We start from the raw sequence: 20,088 nt of genomic DNA, 5'->3' as shown, positions 1-20,088 counted from the left end.
AGCATAAGCCTTTCCGGACACAGAACCAGAATCCCGTGGCACATTCCAGGAAGCTAAGCTTTGATCTAGCTCTGGAATGGGGCATGGGGCTGGTGTGAGTGTTAAAAAGGAGACAGCAGGCCCAAAATGGAGTCACCTGTGCTAAATCCCAAGTCAGCAAACCAAGATTTAATACCTAACTTAATTGTAGTTTCAACCTTTAACCTTTAAAGGAATGTAACATTTAGCTAGTCAACATGGAATTACCTGGTCAGCCCTAGTGAGATAATCCTCTTGGCAGACCCCTTCTGGTCCCATTAGGAAGGCAACTTTGCCTGAAACAGTGCATCCTTTGCTAGTCATTTTCTTTCTTTCCTTTTTTTTTTAAATGTTCATTTATTTTTGAGAGACAGAGAATGAGCGGGGGAGGGGCAGAGAGAGAGGGAGACAAAGAATCTGAAACAGACTCCAGGCTCTGAGCTGTCAGGACAGAGCCCAATGCGGGGCTCGAACCCACGGACTGTGAGATCATGACCTGAGCCGAAGTCGGACGCCCAACCGACAGCCACCCAGGGGCCTCTGCTAGTCATTTTCTTTCTCCACTCCCTTTCTGTCTTTAAAAACCTTTTCTTGTCTACAGCTTCTTTCTATTGCTACATGGGGATACTGCCTGTTTCATGAATTGTTTGAAAAAAGCCATTCTGATCTTTTTGTTTGTTTGTTTGTTTTTTTAATTTTTTTTTAACGTTTATTTATTTTTTTTTTTTTGAGACAGAGAGAGACAAAGCATGAACGGGGGAGGGTCAGAGAGAGGGAGACACAGAATCTGAAACAGGCTCCAGGCTCTGAGCTGTCAGCACAGAGCCCGACGCGGGGCTCGAACTCATGGACCGCAAGATCATGACCTGAGCCGAAGTCGGACGCTTAACCGACTGAGCCACCCAGGCGCCCCAGCCATTCTGATCTTTGAATTTACTCAGTTGAAATTTTGTTATTTAGCAGGGGGCATGGCCAGAAAATCAAGTGGAAGTCATAGGGAGGGGCAGGTACCCAAGAGCTATGGCCCGAAGAGGTTTGAACTTGGTTTTGCAGGTGATGGGGAGCCTGTTTCCCCATATGTGCCAACAGAGACTTCCCCTTGCAAGGTTGTCATGAACATCATAGGAGATACTCTGTGCTCCCCTTCTGTTATGAGATTTTTGGTACCATAGCTGAGCCTGGTCAGTGGTCCTGACTTAGGGACTGGGCAGGAACTGCAGTGTATACACAAAAAGCTTCAGATTTCATCTCTCTACTAAAGAGAATCTGCATGGACATCTTGGTACCACCTCCTCCTACTTCACTGGAGAGCAGCAGCCAGCAAAACTGCCTATTTTACATTTTGAATTCTCTTATTTTGGAAAGTTTAACACCAAATGGCAAATGAATGCAAATTACACTTCAATTGCACAATTAAAGCCGGAACTGTTGTCTACAGGTTCCTTCAGTAATCCCAGCCACTCCTGTAGTGCTTACATATCAGAAGATTTGTCTCTAGTCCCCAGGGACTGGCAAAAATCTGACAGACAGCCCTGCCTGGAGCAATACCACGTGTACTTGTAAGTGTGTGTACGTGTGAGGGTGTGTGTGCATGCGCGTGCACTCCCATACTCGCTTACAGCCCACCTTCCTGGTTCTTTACAATGGGAGCTGAGAATAGCACCACCATCTCCTTCAGTCTCCGAGATGCAGGGAGAGGAAGGGGCTGCCAAAATAGAGGGCAAGGAATGGCCTGAAGACACAGTGGGGAATTTGTGGGAGCCACTTTAGGGCTCCTGCGCCATCCAATCCAGCTGCTGGCTCTTTCCCAGATGACCAGCAAATCCCATTGAGCCTAGGGGCTAGACTTGAGACTATGGAGCAACAATCCTGACAAAGGCCTAGGCCAGGACTCTGCCTCTGCTCAGGGAATGAGTGACCCAGGGAGACAATGTCAAGGCAGCATGGGGTGGGGGGGCGGGGGCGGTGCTGGGACAGAGCAACAGAGACCAAGGGAGAGCCGTGCTCCGCCCTCCGGCTGAGCCTGACTTTGAATCTCTGTGCCAGGCCAGGGTTTTGGTACCCCACCCCTCTTGGAGACCCCTTGGTCTGTGGACAAGCAGCTCTGGAACAAGGACACAGTGATCTCAGCAGCCTTGCTTGCGGGCACTGGCTTAAGAACTGGACGAAAGGCCCCCAGTGATAGGCCCACTGCTCGGCCTCTAGAAACACAAAGTTAGTCCTCTTCCAAGGAGGAGGCTGGCTGGGCCCAAGCCCGCACTGGACTGTAGTCCTGGCTTTGACAATGAGGAAAGGCTCAAAGAAAGCAGGAGGAAGCCGCGCCAATTAGTATGCGCTACACAGCTTTTTGCAAAATGAATATAAAACACTTGTGCTTTCTTTTTGTGTGAGAGAAAGAGTGGGGAGAGGGAGGAGGAAAGAAGGTTACAAGAAAGCAATATTCTGCAGGGGCAGGAGTGCCTGCAGTTGCCATGGCAACGGGGGGGGGTGGTTGTTGGCGGGGGGAGGCACATCAGCTGGTCCCTGGTCCTGGAGTGGGGTGAGCTGTGAGCTGGCCCTCGGAGTCAAAGGGTCAGTGACAAATGGGTGCAGAAAACATGTGACAAAGCAACTCTGAAGGGGAGGCCCGGGTGGAGGGAGGGAGGGGCCAGCACATCCTCTGTGGCTTGGGGAGCAAAGTCAAGGAGGCCAAAGGATTCCTGAGAAAGCCCTTCCTTCCAGGAGGTGACTTGATGCCAGCAAAGGGCATATTTCAGCGTGGGAGGGAAGTCACCATCTGGATGGGGCCATTGCAGGCTGTCACAACCCAAAACTCAGGCAGGCTGAGGACAGACTCTCTAGGACAGTGCTGGTTTCCCTCCCTTCTTTTATTCCTCTGTCCAGATGCTCCCTCTCCCAGCACCTTGTCCACAGAGCAGCCCTGGAAAACCCGTTGCAGACGGAGTCTCCCTTCTCTCTCTCTCCTTCCTCTCTCTCTCTCTTCACAGCAACCCCCCCCACTCCCCCACCCCCATCGGCTGGTTCTGTTCCTGGCTTCTCCTTTACCACCCTGGGAACAGCTGGAGACCCAGAGTTTTACAAGGCCAACTCCCTAGGCTGGGGGTCTGTCTTTGCCTCCTACTGAGGCTCCTGAACATGAAGTCCCAGGGCGAGGCACTCAGCAGATGTTGAATAAATACTTGCTGACCAGCAGCGCCAGGCAGGAAATGGAAGATGGATCGTTCTGAATAGCTTCTGCCAAGGGGATGGACAGAGAGGCCTCTCGCTTCACTCTACCCACTTATCTCCAAGAAACTTTTGTCAAAAGTTTGGCTAGGTCCCTAGTCAGCTGATTAGGCCCCAGATGTCAACTGGCTCAGCGTTCCAGCCCCATAAGAAGGGAAGGAAATCCCCAAGCTGGGCCCTCTCTGGTCCTAGCCAGAAGGAAGCTGCAAGAGTGTTTCCAAGAGACACAACTAGATCCTGGCAAGAGAGGTGAGTTCAGGCTAAAAGCCCTGGAGGCTAAGGCCTGGACTGTGTGGGCCACTGCCAAGGCTATCTGATGCCTCTGCTGGGAGCAATGGGGCCACAGGGCTGTGCCTGAGATCTGGGTCAGGTTGGGCTGCTCCTTGTTCTTGGGAAGTGGAGCTGAAATTAAGTGCAGAGGCACCATGGCCAGGCATCCACAGAGCCTTGGGGCCCTTTGCTTCTCGCCACACAGAAGCCTGTCCACTTCCTTCACAAGTGGTATAGGCCCAGTGCGGCAGGCCTCTTGAGTTCCTGATCACATACAGAGTGGCTCCCGCGGCTTGTGGAATCAGCTGGGGAACTGACCCTCGGAAACCAGGTCGCTGGTTTCCCCAGGAAGCATCCCCTTAGGGTGGTGAGGAAGGCACGGGGCCTCCCATGGGCCCCAGAGCAGTGAACCAATGGAGCTCTGGGAGAAGGCACACACAGCATCCGGCACCAGAGTGGAGGCTCCTGCTCTGGACACAGAGTAAATCTGAACTGTAGAAGTCGGCAATCAGGCCCTGGCCAGGCCTGGGAAAGGGGTGGTATTCCCAGAAAAGCTTTTGGCTACAACGGGGTCAGAGCAGGTCAAGCCCAGCATCTCCTGGGGGGGCGGGTCCCTCAGCCCTCTTCAGCAATGGCAAGGAAAGCCCTGCCAAAAATTTAGATTTGGGGGCGGGAGAGAAGGATTGCCTAGGCTCAGATCTATTTTATTTCCCATTGAGAAAACCACTCTGATTAAGAACCTTTGAGGTCGTACTTGAGCAAAAACAATTAAAAAAAAGGATTATAACTTGTTTTTTGCCTGACTTTGAATGCACGCGTACAGGGATCAAGGCTACTTTCTTTTTTTCTTCTTTTATTTTTTAAAAATGCTTATTTTTGAGAGAGAGAGGGAGAGAGCGAGCACAAATGCAGACGTGGGAGGGGCAGAGAGAGAGGGGGACAGAGGAACCGAAGCAGGCTCTGTACTGACTACAGACAGCCCTATGGGGGCTCAAACTCATAAATTGCGAGATCATGACCTGAGCCGAAATCGGACACTTAATGGACTGAGCCACCCAGGCGCCCCTTCTTTTATTTTTAATAAACTCTGAGATCCTTCCCTAAGTGCTTAGTTCTGTGCCATACATGCGAAAGACCAGCAACCGGTGCTCACTGTTAAGTCCCACTAACAGTGACAGCACAGTGTGTGTCCTGGCAGCTTAAAACCATTCCAGCCTCCATCCCTCAGAGTGGAGGAGAAGAGAAAAGCCAGCCTGGGTAAGGCAATTTGGAGGCCAGTCCCCAAGTCCCCCCGTGCATCCCCTCACCCCCGGTCTCCCTCCTGGTGATGCCAGCCATCGCTTGCCTGCATCATGCCAGGCCCCTGCCCGGGGTGGGGTGCACTCTCAGAGTCCTACGTTCTCCCTGAGAGTGAGCCAGAGGCCAAGGAAGGGCCTGCTGTGCTCCAGACAGCGCGGGAGCAGCACACACACACCGTCAGCGCTCGGTTACCAGGTGATGAGCCGAGGGGCCAGCTGTCTCCGGGCACCGGTCCATGGCAACCGGGAGAGCGGCACAGGGCCGTCTCCTACCCTCCTCCAGGCCTCCACTTCACCCCAGTGTACCTGCCAGCTACATGCACCCTGCCCTGAGGAGGCAGGTCTGCTCTGGCAGGGTCAGGGCCCGGCAGGGTGGGGCAGGCCAGAGGGGTTCAGCTCGCCATCCACCGTCCCTCCTATTTGTTCACCTTCTCAGAAAATGTTTCTGAGCACACACTATGTGCTGGACACAGTCTCCGTCCTCCCAAAGTGGGACAAGGGCTACGGGAGAGTCGGCGTGCAAAGAACACCATAATGATGCTGATGGGGACCTCTTTGATGTGTAGATAGGAGGGGTGGTGTGTGACAGACAAGGCTTCAGGAAGCCGAGGTCTTGACCAAGTTACTTCACTTCTCTGAGTCTCAGTTTCCACTTCAGTGAAGTGGGGGACACAACAGAACCTACCCTGGAAGGTTTGCTATGGAGATACGCTAAGGTCATGCCCACTCAAAGATGTCCATCCAGCGCAGGGTCTGGCGGCAGCAAGTGAATGGAAAATACCAGAACCCAGGCAATGAGGCCCAAACTGAGAGCACAATTCAGGGGGTCCTGGCTGAGGCCTAAGCAGCTGGATTTTTAAAAGGCTCCAGAGGATTCTGACAGCAGCTCTTGTCTGGATGGGCTCACTGTGGGGCTAATGTCTGGGTTATTGGACTTTAGCCTTTCTAGGTAAGATTACTGATCACTTCCTGAGTTCAAGGGGAGATGGGCTGAGGGTAGTCAGTCAGGCCCAAGGCCAGGCCGTGTGCTCACCCCTGCAGGCCACTCAACTCTGCAGCTTGGCTTAGCAAGAGCTCCCAATCCTGTCGCAGGGGAAGGCAGTCCCCAACTGGCTGCCCTTGGTGGACTCTCTCCTATACTGCTGGACCTTCCACTGGGGAAGCCAACCTTCCCAGTCCAACATCTGCCTTCACCGGGAGCCTAGGTGTACCAGGCAGCAAGCCCCCAGCCCCACCCATGTCAACCCGATACTGTGCCAGTTTTGGGTCCTCATCAGCACATCAGGGGAAGAAATCCAGAGAAAAATACTAAAGACTCTCTGAGCACCCACAGCCACCTTCCCAAGAGTGGAATGCTGCCAGGCCAGCTGTGGTTGTCTGGGTGCCCCTTTACCCAAGGCCTCCTCACCAGGCGCAATAGGAACCGTCACTATGCCAGTCCTCTCTCCTCCCTGGCAATGATTTGCTGCCAGGACTCCTATCCGAAGACCAGATCCTCCCAGGACTTCTGGTGTTGACCACTGGTACCTCGTCTGGGCGGTGGGTCCTGGTTGGCTGTCCCTGGAGACTGTGAGTGGAATCCAGGGCTCTTCCCCTGCTGCCTTCTCCCTGCTTGGCCCTCCCTCCTCTCACTCTCAGGAGCCCCCAAAGGAGGCTGCAGCATCAGCCGCAGGGACAGCCATGTGGACAAGTGCCTGTGTCCTCGGCATGGCCTCCAGGGGAGCTACAGCAGGCAAGGGCCCCAGCTGACCTCCCCGGGTGTGGGTGGGGGACTCTCGGCAAGAGTTCTGGGGCCCCAACATTGTGCCCCTCGTTTTCCTGGCTTGTGTCTGACCTGATGGCGTGACCTGACTGTAAAGGAATCTTGGGGACAGAGGAGGGGGTGAAGGAGTTGTTTTTGTTTGTTTTGGAGAGTGGATGGAATGAGAACTGGGCTGAAACAAACACTGAGGCAGGGATCTCAGGAAGAGGAACAAACCCCATTCTTATGGAAGACGGTCTACTCTGAGCAGGCCATTTTAGTATTCCAGGGAGCAGGGTCAGGACCACACAGCATCAGAGCTGGATGGGACGAACACAGACCAGGCCAACTGTGTCTGATGGCAGAAAACAGGAGGTGAAGGGGTGTCGTGGACTTGCCGGGTCCCACAGAGAGCAGGGCAGCGTGGGGCAGAGGCCACCCTCTTGTTGCTCCCCGGGCCCCTTCCTACACTGCTCTCTGCCGGCTACCAGCCCCACTCCTTCTGCATATGCCCTGGGAGGGTGAGTGGCCCAATGGGGCAGGTCAAGGCTCAATGCTCAGAGAGAAGGTGCACTCAGAACTGATGAGAGGAGGGGGGGCGGCCTCAATGAAGCAGTGCCTCCATCCTGGGAGGACCCCTATCCTGCAGTGACGTCAGCCCTTATGTGCTTTTGGATGTTCCAGAATCAGATGGACCCAACGTCTGGCTCCTGGTGGTATGACCTTGGAGAAGTTATCTTCCTTGCCCTTGGAGGTCCTCTTAAGTCAAAACTGGTATAATGAAAACAACTCCAAGAGCGCCAGGCAAACTTGTCAGGAGAAGAGAAACAATGTACTCTGAACAGCACATGTGACCCATGAACTCAGCCTTCTGCCCTCTCCTGCTCCCAGTCTCCTCCCACAGATGTAGGAGGGGTCTGAGCCCAGTACCCACTGTGGATTCTGAAGGCAGCCAGTGGCGGGGGGTACTGGATGGGCCGTCATCACCTCTCTGAGCTGCCCTCAGATGAAGGGGCTCCAATGAAGCAGAAGTCCCCATTTCTGTGGCAGACACAGAGATGGCCAATTTTACTAGCAGCACCCTTGCGTCGGGACAGAAGAACACAGCCCTGGTTCTGTAAGGGACTGTAAGAAGAGGAACCCATGGGGATGCTCTCAGTCTGGGGCCTCCGTCTGGGTGAGACCCTGACATGGAAGGCCCTGTTGTCACTAACTAAATCCCTTTAAAGTGGTAATGAGCCCTTGGGCCCAGCTGGCCAACCCACCAGACCAAAGTGACAAGAGTCCCTGGGAAAGAAAAGGCTGAGGAAGCGTTTACAGGGACCACATGGGATAAGGGATGCAGAAGGGACAGGATGGGATGACAGGGCCACTGCCCCTGGGACAGAGGAGGCCAAGGGCAGCCTCACTCTACTCTGCTCCAGGGACAGGGCTCCGTGACAGTCAGGAGTGGCGGCACCCGCGGCCTTGCTGCAGGACAACCCCAGAGCTACCCACTCAGCTCTCATGCGAGCCGTGACCTGTCTCCCTATCGGTCAACTTAGCTCAGCCCCAGTGAGCTCTCTCTTTTGAGACCGGAGAACCTCTTCAGTTCTCCTGCTCCATTTCTCCTGGGACCTGGACCATGCAAACAAATGAAATCCTCTCCCATCTCCCCTAAGGCTAATCATCCCTCAAAGCCGGCGTGTCTGTTCCCCAGTGAGCCTGCAGCTGGTGAGGCAATGAACACCTGGACGTGTGGTGGATTGACTCAAACAGAAAAGCTGATGGCCCCCATCCCCTCAGGACGCAGCAAAGCCTAGAGCAGCCCCAGGGCTCCCTGCCCCATGGGTGTGGACACTCCTGAGATGTGCTATGGGGTTGAGGACAGGGAAGGCCCTAGCAGCCCTGGACCGCAGTACATCACAGCTCTCCTGTGTACGTTTGTGAGATGTCCCCAAATCAATCCTTATAACCATCCCTGCTACCCCAGCCTCCTAAGACATGGCCACATGCCTCACGAGGTGAATGGGCTCCTGAGCAAGAAACTGCCATTGCCAGGAACAACATCCTCACAGTCCTACCTTCCAAGTTTTTGAGAAAGGTGATTCTCATTCTTTTTTTTCTGTTTTTATGTCAGCCACATCACACGAGCCATTAACTCCCCTCAGCAATTTCTCTTCATAGTTACTCTGAGCCCAGGGGAGCAGATGGGGGTATCTCTCCTGGGTTGATAACCTCTGCTCTTAAGTGTTAAGGACACCTCAGCTCCAAGAGGTGGGAAGACTCCAGGGAAGGTGCCTCCAGAGGCCCCAGTGGGGTGTGCCCTTCTGGATCTCCATGGACTCTGAGGCCTGCTTCCGAAAGAGGCTGTGGCAGCCGGAAGTCCCAAGGCAGGCCCTCTGCCGATGATGCCGTTTCTCCTCTCTTCCCTGGAGCCAGGCAGCCAGCTCCTCCCTTCCACCTGTGATGCTGGGAACAGAGCCCACTGACTTGGGCAGACAGCTCCACCTTAGGGGTGCAGGGGTTGCTGAGGGAGGGGGGTGGGAAAGGGAGAAGGTATAGAAAGGGGCGTCGGTGTCACTGCCCATTGCCTTCCCCTTGGTTTTTCTATGACCTCAAGACAAACATCGAGCCCCAGAGCCCCCAGTGAGGCCCACCCACTTGGCCATCTGCACAGGGCCTGTGTGGTCCTAAAGACAGGCAGGGAAACAGAGGACAGAAACCAGCTTCTGTTCTGGCTTTTGCTGCTGAAGCGGGGGCAGGAAGGATATGGAGAAAAAACAGACCCTACCTTCCCTATTTCCACCTGTATCTTTATCATTTTTGTATAGAAATGATTACCAGCATCAGGAGCTAAAATTTACCACGTGTTCACATGTGTTGGGTATTCTACACCCATGGCCTCATTTCATCCTGGGAATCCAAACCTGGAAGGGTGCTTCTACAATTATTCTCGGTTTTCGGATAAGCAAACTGGGGTTCAGGGAGGCCAGGTCATCTGCTCAAGCTCAGTGTTAACCAGCTATGAAGTGGTGAGCCAGGGCCACACTCTTGGACCGCCTGATCCCTAAGCCAGTGCAGGCTGCAATATCACCTGGGGGGAAAATGTTACCGGAAAGGGATGCCACTCAATTTATCACAATGAAACTTAAAATACTGAAAATAAACTTCTTAATGAAGAAGCCCTACAAAAAAGGCCCGGAGGCTTTGCAAAATGACTTATGGAAACAGGGAAAAACCCTGCTTCTGGGTGGGAGAGTTCAAGGCAGTGAAATGATAATTTCTGGCTAAAGCACTTGTAATGACAAACAGAGTTACAACGGGCCAGGATCTGGTAGGGAGGTTTATGCTGTCTCGTTCAACAACACTCTACAAGGCAAGTGTGGACATCACGTGCCCCATTTTGCAGGCCAGAGACTCTAAGGTCCCTGGTGAAGAGGGTGAGAGCCAGAAGCCAAGCTCAGGTCTGGCGGCCAGTTGTCTGGGGTGCTATGTTCTCTCAGGGGTACTACCAGCCACCCTTCCTCTCTTCTAAGACTGAGATTTCTTTTTTAAAGCTGTGTGTTTTTGTTCTAAGTAGATTTTATTTTTTACAAAGTTCTAGGTCCATGGTAATATCGAGCAGAAGGTACAGAGATTTCCCACATACCCCTGCCCTCGCCCCAACACAACCTCCACCAAATGTACATTCCCCACCACAGCGGTAATTTATTACAATCCGTGAACCTGCGTCAACACATCGATGTCACTCAAAGTCCATAGTTTACCTTAGGACTTGCTCCTGGTGCTGTCTATTCTAAGGGTTTGGACAGATGTATAACACATGCCCATTACACCCTGAGGATTCTGAACGCAGGCTGGGAAGTAGTGTGCTTGGGGCTGGGATGGGGAATCAGGGTGGTCCTGAGGCCCCTCCTGGACCAGCCACACCTTCAGGGACATTGAGAGGAGGAGCTATTGTCCTCTGGTACTCATGGGTGGAGCTCACTCAGGCAGCTGCAGGCTTAGGAGGCAGCCGACAACTGGCATCTTCTGGGCAGAAGAAGCACGCCCACCTCCCTAACGGCGTCCAGCAGGGCTCTCTGAAGGGCATGCACCCTACATTCCACACTGTTGAAATCAGGGTCACATTTTCACTTAAAAACATGTAATTGGATCTCTAGCTAATGGGGGGATTGCTACTCTGGTGCCAAGAATATTAATTTGACACCTGCAAGTTCCTTCTGAGCAAAGGGATCTTCAGACAAAGGGTGCAAGGACCAGGCACTTGCACTGGTACTGAGGAAACAGCCACTTATCCTGAGTCATGGAAAAGCAGACACAAGTGAGGATGCCGGAAGGGCATGGACTACCAAGTTAGCATTGGAGTAGAACTGAGAAGCAATGGCAGGTGAGACACCCAGCAAGGCCACAGGCCAATGGGACTATGGAACATGGTGGTGGGGCAGGGCTAGGTCTCTGAGACTCTGCCCCTCCCTGCACCCAGCTCTTGCATTAGTAACACCCAGGTACACTCTGTTCCTTGAGGCCAGTGGCTCTCACTGAAGGTGAGGAGAATGTGAGTTTATCACAATTATACTGGGAGAGAAAAATATTCGCAACACAGATGACAAACTGAATGTCCCCAATATACAAAGAGCTTCTACAAATCAGTAAGAAAATGGGACAAAGGGTCTGGAGGCTGAAGCTTTTACAGATATCCACCCCTCTCCACAGCACATTGAGAACTTTCTCAAGAACCTGTGGAACAGGAGAAGGTGGCCAGAAATGGGGATGACAATACAACTACACACAAGCTCCCCATGTCCTGTCTGGTTCTGATGTGGGTAGCTGGGACCACACTTGGTGGAACACAGGTATGATGGTTAAGCGATTAAGAAAAGGGGCTTTGGAGTCAAACAGATCTGGTTTTGAGTTTGGCCTCATCACTCCCTAGCTGAGTGTGAGTTATTTTACCTCCTTCAGTCTGGGTATTCTCAACTGCAAAATGGAAATGATACCAGTTCTTCCCCACAGAATTGTCGAGGGTTCGCCAGATACTACAAGGCAAGGGTCTAGCACAGTTCCGGGCACAGCAATGACTTCATACAAGCTATTACTACCTATCACCCAAGACGATGGGCAAACCTGTGCCTTGAGGCCCTGGGCTGGATATAACGTGGCTAAGTTCGAAGGAGGCTCTGTGAAGCCGTCAGTAGGAAGGCGCCTCTCCCCACCAGTCTGGCTGTGGTCTGATTTGACTGAATGGGCTTTCAGGGTCTTACACCCCAGGGAGCTCCGATTTGAGTTCAGGGCTGTGTTTGGAAATACTGGGAAAACCTACCACAGAGATTTCTAGATATCCTAGAAAAGAAGCTCCAGGAAAAGGGGGACTTTGTGTTGTCTGTGGCTGTATTTCCAATGCCAAGGACACAGTATGCCCTCAAGGTTGCCAAAGAGACTGGTCAGGGGACACTTAGGAATGTGATCTGGTGAAGAACCAGGATAGGGCAGAATCAGGACTCACCACTGATTATCCTGGTCCCCAACTCCCTCCCCTAGAGAGAGGAAGGCAGGGAGTCTCGGCTCCTGTTACGACAACAGCCCCCCTCCAGCCCCACAACTGTCCCCAAGAGCAGCTGCAATCCTTTCCCAGCAGAGGCCCACAAGATGTGCCCCAAAGCTCTGACAACATTTGGCACTTCAGCAAATCGAGTTTCCACAGCCGCAACCTGAACAGAGCTGTTTAATGGACTGCATCTCCGCCGGCTCCCTGTAAACGCATACGCACACAAAAACCAATCACAAGCAGAGAGAGCTGGATGGGATTAAACAACTCAATTTAAAGGACTGAAGACTCAGCTGCTTCCAGCGAAGTCCTAGGGAAGGAACCAATCAGAAAGTTCTCTTTCTTTTTGTATTGAAACGAGGGCTGTGCCAAGTGCCCTTAGTCACCCCCAACTCAGGCAGAACCGGGCCACGTCCTCCTGGGCCCCCTGCCGAAGTGGGTGCTGAAGGAAAGGGAAAGAGAGGGCACGTGTGCATGTGAACGAGGCAAGCAGGAGGGGTCAAGGGTAGATTCCCAGACCATCTGTTTCGGAAGCTTCTGGAAATGCAGAGGCAGGCACCAGCCCATCTGATCTCTTTTCAGCTGAGGTTCAAGAAAGCAAACTCAGGCTGCAGGAAAACTATCCTAGGCCACACACAGCCTGGTACTAGGCTCAGGCGCCTCACGCATAGGAGGTTGTAAGCAATGTCGCTCTCCTTCTCCCCTGGCCCCCAGCTCTTGTCCACTCCCATATTCCCAATGGGCAGATTTGTGGATTCACGTGCCCACTGCCTCATGGGGCACACAGCTTTGCCTAAGGCCCACAGCTGCCCAGAGCCCAGAAGAGGGAAGGAGAGGGACCAGTCAAGGTACAGCCTGCCAGCATCGGACAGGCGGCCTAGAGCTGGTATAGGTGAAGGGAAGGGATGTCACCCTGGCCAATGGCAACACCCACGAGCAATCCTGCCCCCAGGTTGGGAGGCAGGGGAGTCTTGAAAAAGCATTACCTTAGCCTGACAGCAAAGGATGGAACGCTACCGAGAATGGGGTGGGGACGGGGGCTGCCCCCCAGAGGGCTAAGAGACGCAGGGCCCAGCTGTCTCTCCCTTTCTCTGGGCTAGCCTCTCCCTTCTGCTCTTGGTGACCCTGACAAAGCAAATCTTAAAGGGCCAATTTCAAACCAGAGGTCAGAATGGAGGCTGGCTGCAATGAACAGAACACAACAAGAACTCACAGAGCGGCCAGCATTGCCTGGCCCGGCACTTAGCATCTTCCAAATTACTGCCCCACTGAGCAGAGAAGGAACCAGACAAGCCACTTGCTCGTGGTCAGGCAGCTACGCGGGGCCAGATCTTGCTTTGGGGACCCAACCCAGCCGAGCTGCCCACCACCACACCCCACCCGCCCCGCCCTTCTATAGCCGAGCCAGTTTCCCCCTGAGGCCAATGTCCTCGCTGATACACTGACCCAGTGCTCCTCAGAAGGGCTGGAAGAAGACGTCCTTGTTCCCAAAGCCAAGAGCATTAAACACAGCTTTCCCTGTAAGCGATGCACCTTACCAGGTAAGAAGAGAGCGACTTTTCGGGTGCTGATTTAAGAGGACAACAAAACAAGCACCTCTCAGCTACCAGATCCCATCCGTCACTCAAATGACTTAGGCAGCCATGACAGAAGGAAGGGGGTGACCTACCTCGTCAGATTCATCCGACAACGTCTGAAGCAGGATGGGGAAGAGGCTGTCTGTGTGCCGGAACATCTGTAAAGCAGAGAAGCCGGGAAATCCGTGAGCTTCCCCTACCCTGGCTCCACCACTGAGCTCAGTGTGGACAGGGTCCCACTGCACTGCATGGACCTCCCCCACACCCCCAGTGCTCCTCAAGCATCTTTCACTCCTCTGCTTGTCAGGGATTTTCTAGAACTGCAGTGACCAGAACCCTACCAAGCATGGGGAGGCCCCAGAAAACTGAGATAGACCCAGAAGCAGCCCCCAGGTTCGAAGGGCCTATCAGGCTGATGGGCCCAGGGACTCACCTTCCGGGGAGTCTTGATATAGAGGTGGTAGAGCCACTTCAGGACAGCGATCCTGGTCATCATCCCGATGGCCATGTCGCTGAGGTGGCAGTTCAGGACCTGCACGATCCCGTCAAGGTGGAGGGTGACTGGGGCCCTGTCCGTGCTGTGGGTGAGACCGGGAGGAGAGCTTAGTTGAAGCTTGCTATAGCCCCTTCCGGTGAGCTGCAGCACCACTCTGGCTTCGGAGTCAGAACCACTCACATGCTGCACTTTCCTGGGTGCGGTGGCCAGGAGCGGGCAGACGGCACACCCCCTCCACGTGGCTGGTGGAGGCTAGTTTCACCCCGTGGCCTCAACCCTCCTTCTCCAAGGCTGGAGTTGGTGGAAGAGGGCCAGTCTGCTGGCTGCCTACCCACCTCCCCAGCACTGGCCTAGCTTGTACTGGAGAACACCTCTTTGAGATCACCAAGTTGGGCCCCAGCAGACCTCAGGGATGAAAAGCCGTTCAGCATCCTCAGGGCATTCAGTCCAAACCCTTTGTTGATAAGACAAAACCAATGGATCCAACGAGTCCAGGGGAAAGCCCTGAAAACACCCTTTAAGAGCAGACAGAGTTTTCACCAGGCAAACAAAGAATATTTCTCCAGTAAGGACCTGGGTCCTGAGGACCCAGGTCAGGCAGTTCAGTTGCCTGTCTGTAGAAAACGGTCTCGCGTGGCATTTCTAGGCTGCTCAATTATTCATTGGCAGCAGGAACTTGATGCCAGTGCTTTCCTAATTTGCCCGCAGCCTCTCTGAAGCTCATTTGATGTGAATTCCTAAAGGGACCCATTCTCAGTTCTGTAACTGCTAAACAGAACTGCTGTTTAATATGGTTTGATGATTCCCCACGGTGCTCGTTTAGGGGTGAGAGTGGGTACTTCTATCCTCGGGTCGCCAGACGGGCTGGGCGTGTGATGACAGAGCCCAGCAGTCCTGAGCCTCTGGGTGGGGATGCCACTAATTCCACGGGAGTCATGTGGCTGGAAGTTCTGGGGTCTTTTGCCAACACCTAAACACCTAGGTTCTTTGCTAGCCTAAGACAGACAGGGAAACTAAGGCACAGACAGACAAGTTCAGGGTGGCAAACACAAGCTCCCAATCTCTTCATCACTTTCTCTCTCACTGTCTGATAGAAACGTAATGTGAGCCACATATGGAATTTTACATTTTTGAGTCCTATACTCAAAAATAAAAAGAACCAGGTAAAATTTTAATGACATATTTTAATGAATATAACATACCCCAACAATATCATTTCAACATGAAGCCAACATAAAAAACAATATACACATCACTCATAGGATACTTCATATTCTTTTTGGTGTTCTAAGTCTTTGAAATCCAGCGTGCATTTCACCCTGACAGCACACCTCTGTTCACACTAGCCACACTGCACGTGCCCAGCGGCCCCGTGACTCTGGCTATTGCCACGGACAACACGGCACTACGGTGTTGGGCTAGCAATCTATCCCAGGGCTTCCTGAGCATTTTCTTTTCTTCTCTGAAAACTTCCTAGAAACTCCCTCTCCTCCTGCTGATGACCAGGACTTACTCTCTTATCGCCAAGTCCTTCTTTCCCCTGTCCTCCTGGCCTCCTACCTGGCTCCTTCCAGCATGCTATTATAGCTCTTTTCCTTGAGAAGCTGGAGAAGCTCCAGAAGCCTACCTACACCCCAAGGCCTTAACAGAGTGGGAGCTCAGGAGGCTGTGAGGAATGAATGGCAACTGCCTGATTCTGCTTCTGCGTCCTGACCTGGTGAGCCCTCGGTCCACAGTGAGTCCCTTTCCACAGCAGGACACTCCAGCTCCCACATGGGGCCAGGGTGCTGGGACTCTATGCCTGGCAGGCCAGCACCACTTTCTTAGCTGAAATGGTCCCCCGGGGAGCAAGGCCTTGTTTTCACTCCCCTGGGGGCAGTCAGGGCCGTAGTGGCCAGCAATGGCTGTGGCCTAAGCTGCCAGTGGGAGGAAGGCAGTGCCAAGCCCAGCTGCTCCGACTCCACCCTGCAGATCAGGCCCAGAGGTTACCCGATCGGGAAGGGGTAGAGCTCACAACTTGAATGTGAGCAGTCCGAGCCTAGGGTGGCCTCCTCTACCACATGGCACTGCCTCCTAATGGGCCAGGCTCAGGAGAGTCCATTTCCAACTGTCCCCTGGCAAGGGCAGCTGAATGGCAGCCCTTATGTGGACTGGCCCGGTCAGACCTGGCAGCCCTGCGTACTGGAGGGAGAGAGAGGGGTCGCAGAGACCGTTCAATATATTTTCCTATCAGCACGACAGGCAAAGTCTCTACGTGGGGCGGGAGAGGAGACTGGGAAAGCCTGGTGCTGCTGTGTGTGTGGGGCATTCCAAATCCAAGTGGCCCAAATAAGGGCTCCAAGATACTAGATGGTCCCTGGGCCAGATGGGCTCCTTGATTCACTGTAGTCCCAAGATGCTTCCAGCCAGTTCAATGTCTCTACTGAGGGACAAATCAAGGGCCAGCCCATGGTGGCATCTCCCCCCGATGGCACTGTGTCAAGGCCATAAAATGAAGGATTTCGTGGAGCCGGTGCGCAAGAACTGGCAGCATTCTGTGCACTAACATTCTCCAACTTTCCCCACAGCAAAAGTTGGCTATGGCAAACCTCCCCAGACACGGGCACCTTCAGATTGCTGGTGAGGCAGGTGTCAGCTTCAACCCACCAAGAACACCATGGCTGAAAGGGACGTCATGGTTCAAGTAACTCAATCCTGCGATGCACAGATGAGACAGTATGGAACCCGTCCAAGGCCATGCGGCCATCAGTTGAAAACTTATTCCCTTAGCCGGAGACACTCTCCCTGGGTCTCACTTCCCTTGGCTGGCTGGAGGTGAGGCTCATGGGAAGTAGGGGCACCCAGGGCACCAGGGAGACTGATCTTAGTGCCTGGGAAAGATTCTACTAGCTGTGGAGGAGGCAGCTCTCAGCCGCTCCGCTGGGCAGGGCTGGCTGCTGTGTGCTGGGCTCCACACATGCTCCGTGGGGAGCCAGAAGTCTGTGGGAACCCAGGCCCTTCCTAGAGAGGGCAGGCTGCATGGTGTGCTCAGCTCCTGAGTCCGAGATGGAGTATCCTCTGCCCTGGGTTACCTTACCCGGAGAGCAGATGGGAGCTCACTCACAGTTTAAAATACATTTCTGCATCGGGTCCAAAAAGTCTAGACTAGTCGCTCCTGGGGGCTTCTGAGTTATTTCAAGGTGTCTGCAAAACCCCACTTCCACTGAGCATTCTCATAAAGCATCTCATAACTAATGTCTTACACGTATGTGTATGACATTTTCCAAGTGCATGGCACTACTGTAGCTATTAAAATAGCGATTTAATGGGACACCTGGGGAACTCAGTCAGTTGACTCCACCTTCGACCTGGGTAGTGATCTTGTGGTTCGTGGGTTTGAGCCCCGCATCGGGATCTGTGTTAACAGCTCAGAGCCTGGAACCTGCTTCAGATTCTGTGTCTCCCTCTCTCTCTCTGCCCCTCCCCTGCTTGTGCTCTGTCTCTCTCTCTCTCAAAAATAAACATTAAAAAAATTTAACAACAAAAAATAAATAAAATAGCGATTTATTAAACAATACTTCTGATTCTACCAATAAATAATGATTAATTCCAGGGGTTCTCTCTGGGAGGCAACACTTCATTTCTGTAATGTCTAATTTTTTTTAATGTTTATTTTTATTTTGGTGGGGGAGCAGGGAGAGAGAGAGGGAGAGAGAGAATCCCAAGCAGCCTTCACTTTGTCAGCAAAGAGCCCAACACAGGGCTCGAACCCATGAACCCTGAGCCTGTGAGTGGAAATCAAGATTGGAAGCTTAACTGACTGAGCCACCTAGGCGTCCCTGTAATGTCTAACTTTTTATGGTACTCATATGTTACATCTCTAATCAAATTAGAAAGAAAGTAAATAAAAAAATTGTTTCTGAATTCCACATTTTTAAAATAAAGTATCTTTACAACTTTTTTTCAATCTCCAGATGCTAGAAGTTGGGAAGCACGGAATTCCAGATCTTTCTGTTTGCCTTTATGTAGCCAGTGACCTATACCGAAACTCAATGATGACACCACAGTCCTTGGCAAAGCCCCAGGCATTGGAGTGGAAGCCTGTGCACGTAGTAACCTGTCCGGGGCTCCCCTGTCGGGTGGACTTCTGGGACTCTCCCAGTGCAACCAATAAAGGCCACACCAGTGGCCTTGGGAGTCAGACAGGCCTAGCCTGAACTCCAACCTGGCCACTAATTCCAACCTGGCTGAGTGACTGTGGACCAGAAGTTCACCTCTCTGGGCCTGTTTCCTCATTCATAAAATGGGGATAATCATGAGGTTCTTGTAATAATAATTGTAGCTAAAATGCGTAAAGGGCTTTCTCTGAGCTGGGCACCATTCTGTTCTCTTTACATATTCAATTCATACAAGCTCCACACCCCTAGGAGGTAGGCACTGTCATCGCACCCAGTTTAAAGATGAGGAAACCGAGGCAGGGAGCGGTTAAGCTGCTTGCCCAGGGACACAGAGTCAGGATGTGTGCCCGGGCGGTCGGACTCCATTACACAGAGGATTCATGAGAGATGAGGGCAGGCAGTGTGTCTGGACAGTCACAGGAAGGGTTTTTGTTTCTTGGCGATCCTGGAAGTTGCCTTCTTGTCTGAGCTCAGTGCCCCTCTGGCAGCACCTACTGGAGGAAGACTGCCCCTACCCTACTGTCTGCAGCTGCCATCTCCAACGAGTGGGGGGCCCAGGGCCTAGGCACCTGGCTCAGGTTTCATGACTCTGAAGGTCGCCCCCCTCTCTGGCACAGCTACTGACTCAGACTGGTAGCTGCCACGAGAAAAGAGCCATTTGTGGGATAAAGAAAGCACGAGATGATTTGCTCTTGGTTTTTTAATTTTAAAAGGGTAGGATCTGGCATGGGCTCCTGAATGACAGGTCTAAAACAAAATCTGGTTCCAATGAGGCAGTTCCCAGCCTCAGCCTTTAGAGCCGCTCCAGCAAATGGCGCCCCTGCCTCCCAAGCGAGGCAACGAGAGTCATGCCCGCCCGCCATGGTTAGTCAGTGATGTCTGACCTCTGCCTCCTCCTAGACCTTTCTCCACCTCCCACTGCCACTCCCCTGGAGCAGGACAATACCCTGTGGCCTAAGCAACGGTGACAAGTCTGCAACAGGCTTCTCTGCTGCCACTTTTGCCCCTCCCTCACTCATCCCCCCTGGGTCTGCACCAGACATTGCCACTTACAGGCAGGCTCCCATAGCATTCAGAACAAGAGCTGGTCCCTCTGGAGGACACATCTCCCAGCACTTCCCTCCGGATCTCTCCCCCAGCTCCAGAATCCAGGATCCAAAGCTGCCTCCTTAACCTCCCCGGGGCACACAGCCCATGACTGGCCCACTCACACACCTGTGCCTCCTTCTACCCCAGCGTGGGAAATGCCAGGATATCCTGAGTTGGCTGAAGCCCCGAATCTAGAAGTTATTCTTTCCCTCAGTCTCTCCTCTCATTCCATCACATGCATCAGCAAATCTGGTCAAGTCATCCTTCAAAACAGGTAAGAAAAAGTCTCTCCAACTTTCTCCACGTTCTGCCACTTCTTGAGGCTGAGCCTCCACCTCCTCCCACGGGAAAGAAGCTGTGGCCCCCGAGGTGGTTTGCATTCGCCCGACCCTCCTAATTCTTTCTCTACACAGCAGCCCCCAGGTCTCCGGTCCCTCCTCAGCCCTAAAAGGAATTAATACTACTAATGACCCCATGGGATTGAAACATCAGCAAGATCCAATGACGTGACACAAAGTATTTGGCACAGCCGGGCCAGGAAGCACCCAGTGAGTGACCACCCTTGTCAGCCACTATTCCAGTGAGCTTCAGCTCGGGCACCATGGCACGCCCCCAGCACCCTCTGAGTCCCCTGTCACAGAAATCATGCCCTGCTTCTGTTTCCCCACTAGAGACCTTCAAGCTTGG

General features: G+C 53.0%; 1 protein-coding gene across 2 annotated transcripts in view; it reads right to left on the bottom strand.

Moving 5' to 3' along the window:
- VAC14 (VAC14 component of PIKFYVE complex) overlaps window positions 1-20,088 on the bottom strand; it is a 102,128-nt gene that overhangs the window by 56,781 nt on the left and 25,259 nt on the right. For both annotated transcript variants that reach the window (XM_040443068.1, XM_040443069.1), the window contains exons 11-12: window positions 14,093-14,237; window positions 13,752-13,817 (exon numbers count right to left, since the gene is read on the bottom strand). In XM_040443068.1, the coding sequence (XP_040299002.1) occupies window positions 13,752-13,817; window positions 14,093-14,237 (211 nt within the window). The remainder of the gene's footprint in view (window positions 1-13,751; window positions 13,818-14,092; window positions 14,238-20,088) is intronic.

Source organism: Herpailurus yagouaroundi, unplaced genomic scaffold, assembly GCF_014898765.1.
Source record: "Herpailurus yagouaroundi ecotype Mexico unplaced genomic scaffold, PumYag 190, whole genome shotgun sequence".
Taxonomy (NCBI): domain Eukaryota; kingdom Metazoa; phylum Chordata; class Mammalia; order Carnivora; family Felidae; genus Herpailurus; species Herpailurus yagouaroundi.
The sequence above is the reverse complement of the archived record's forward strand: the minus strand, read 5'-3'. Positions and strand labels throughout refer to the sequence as shown.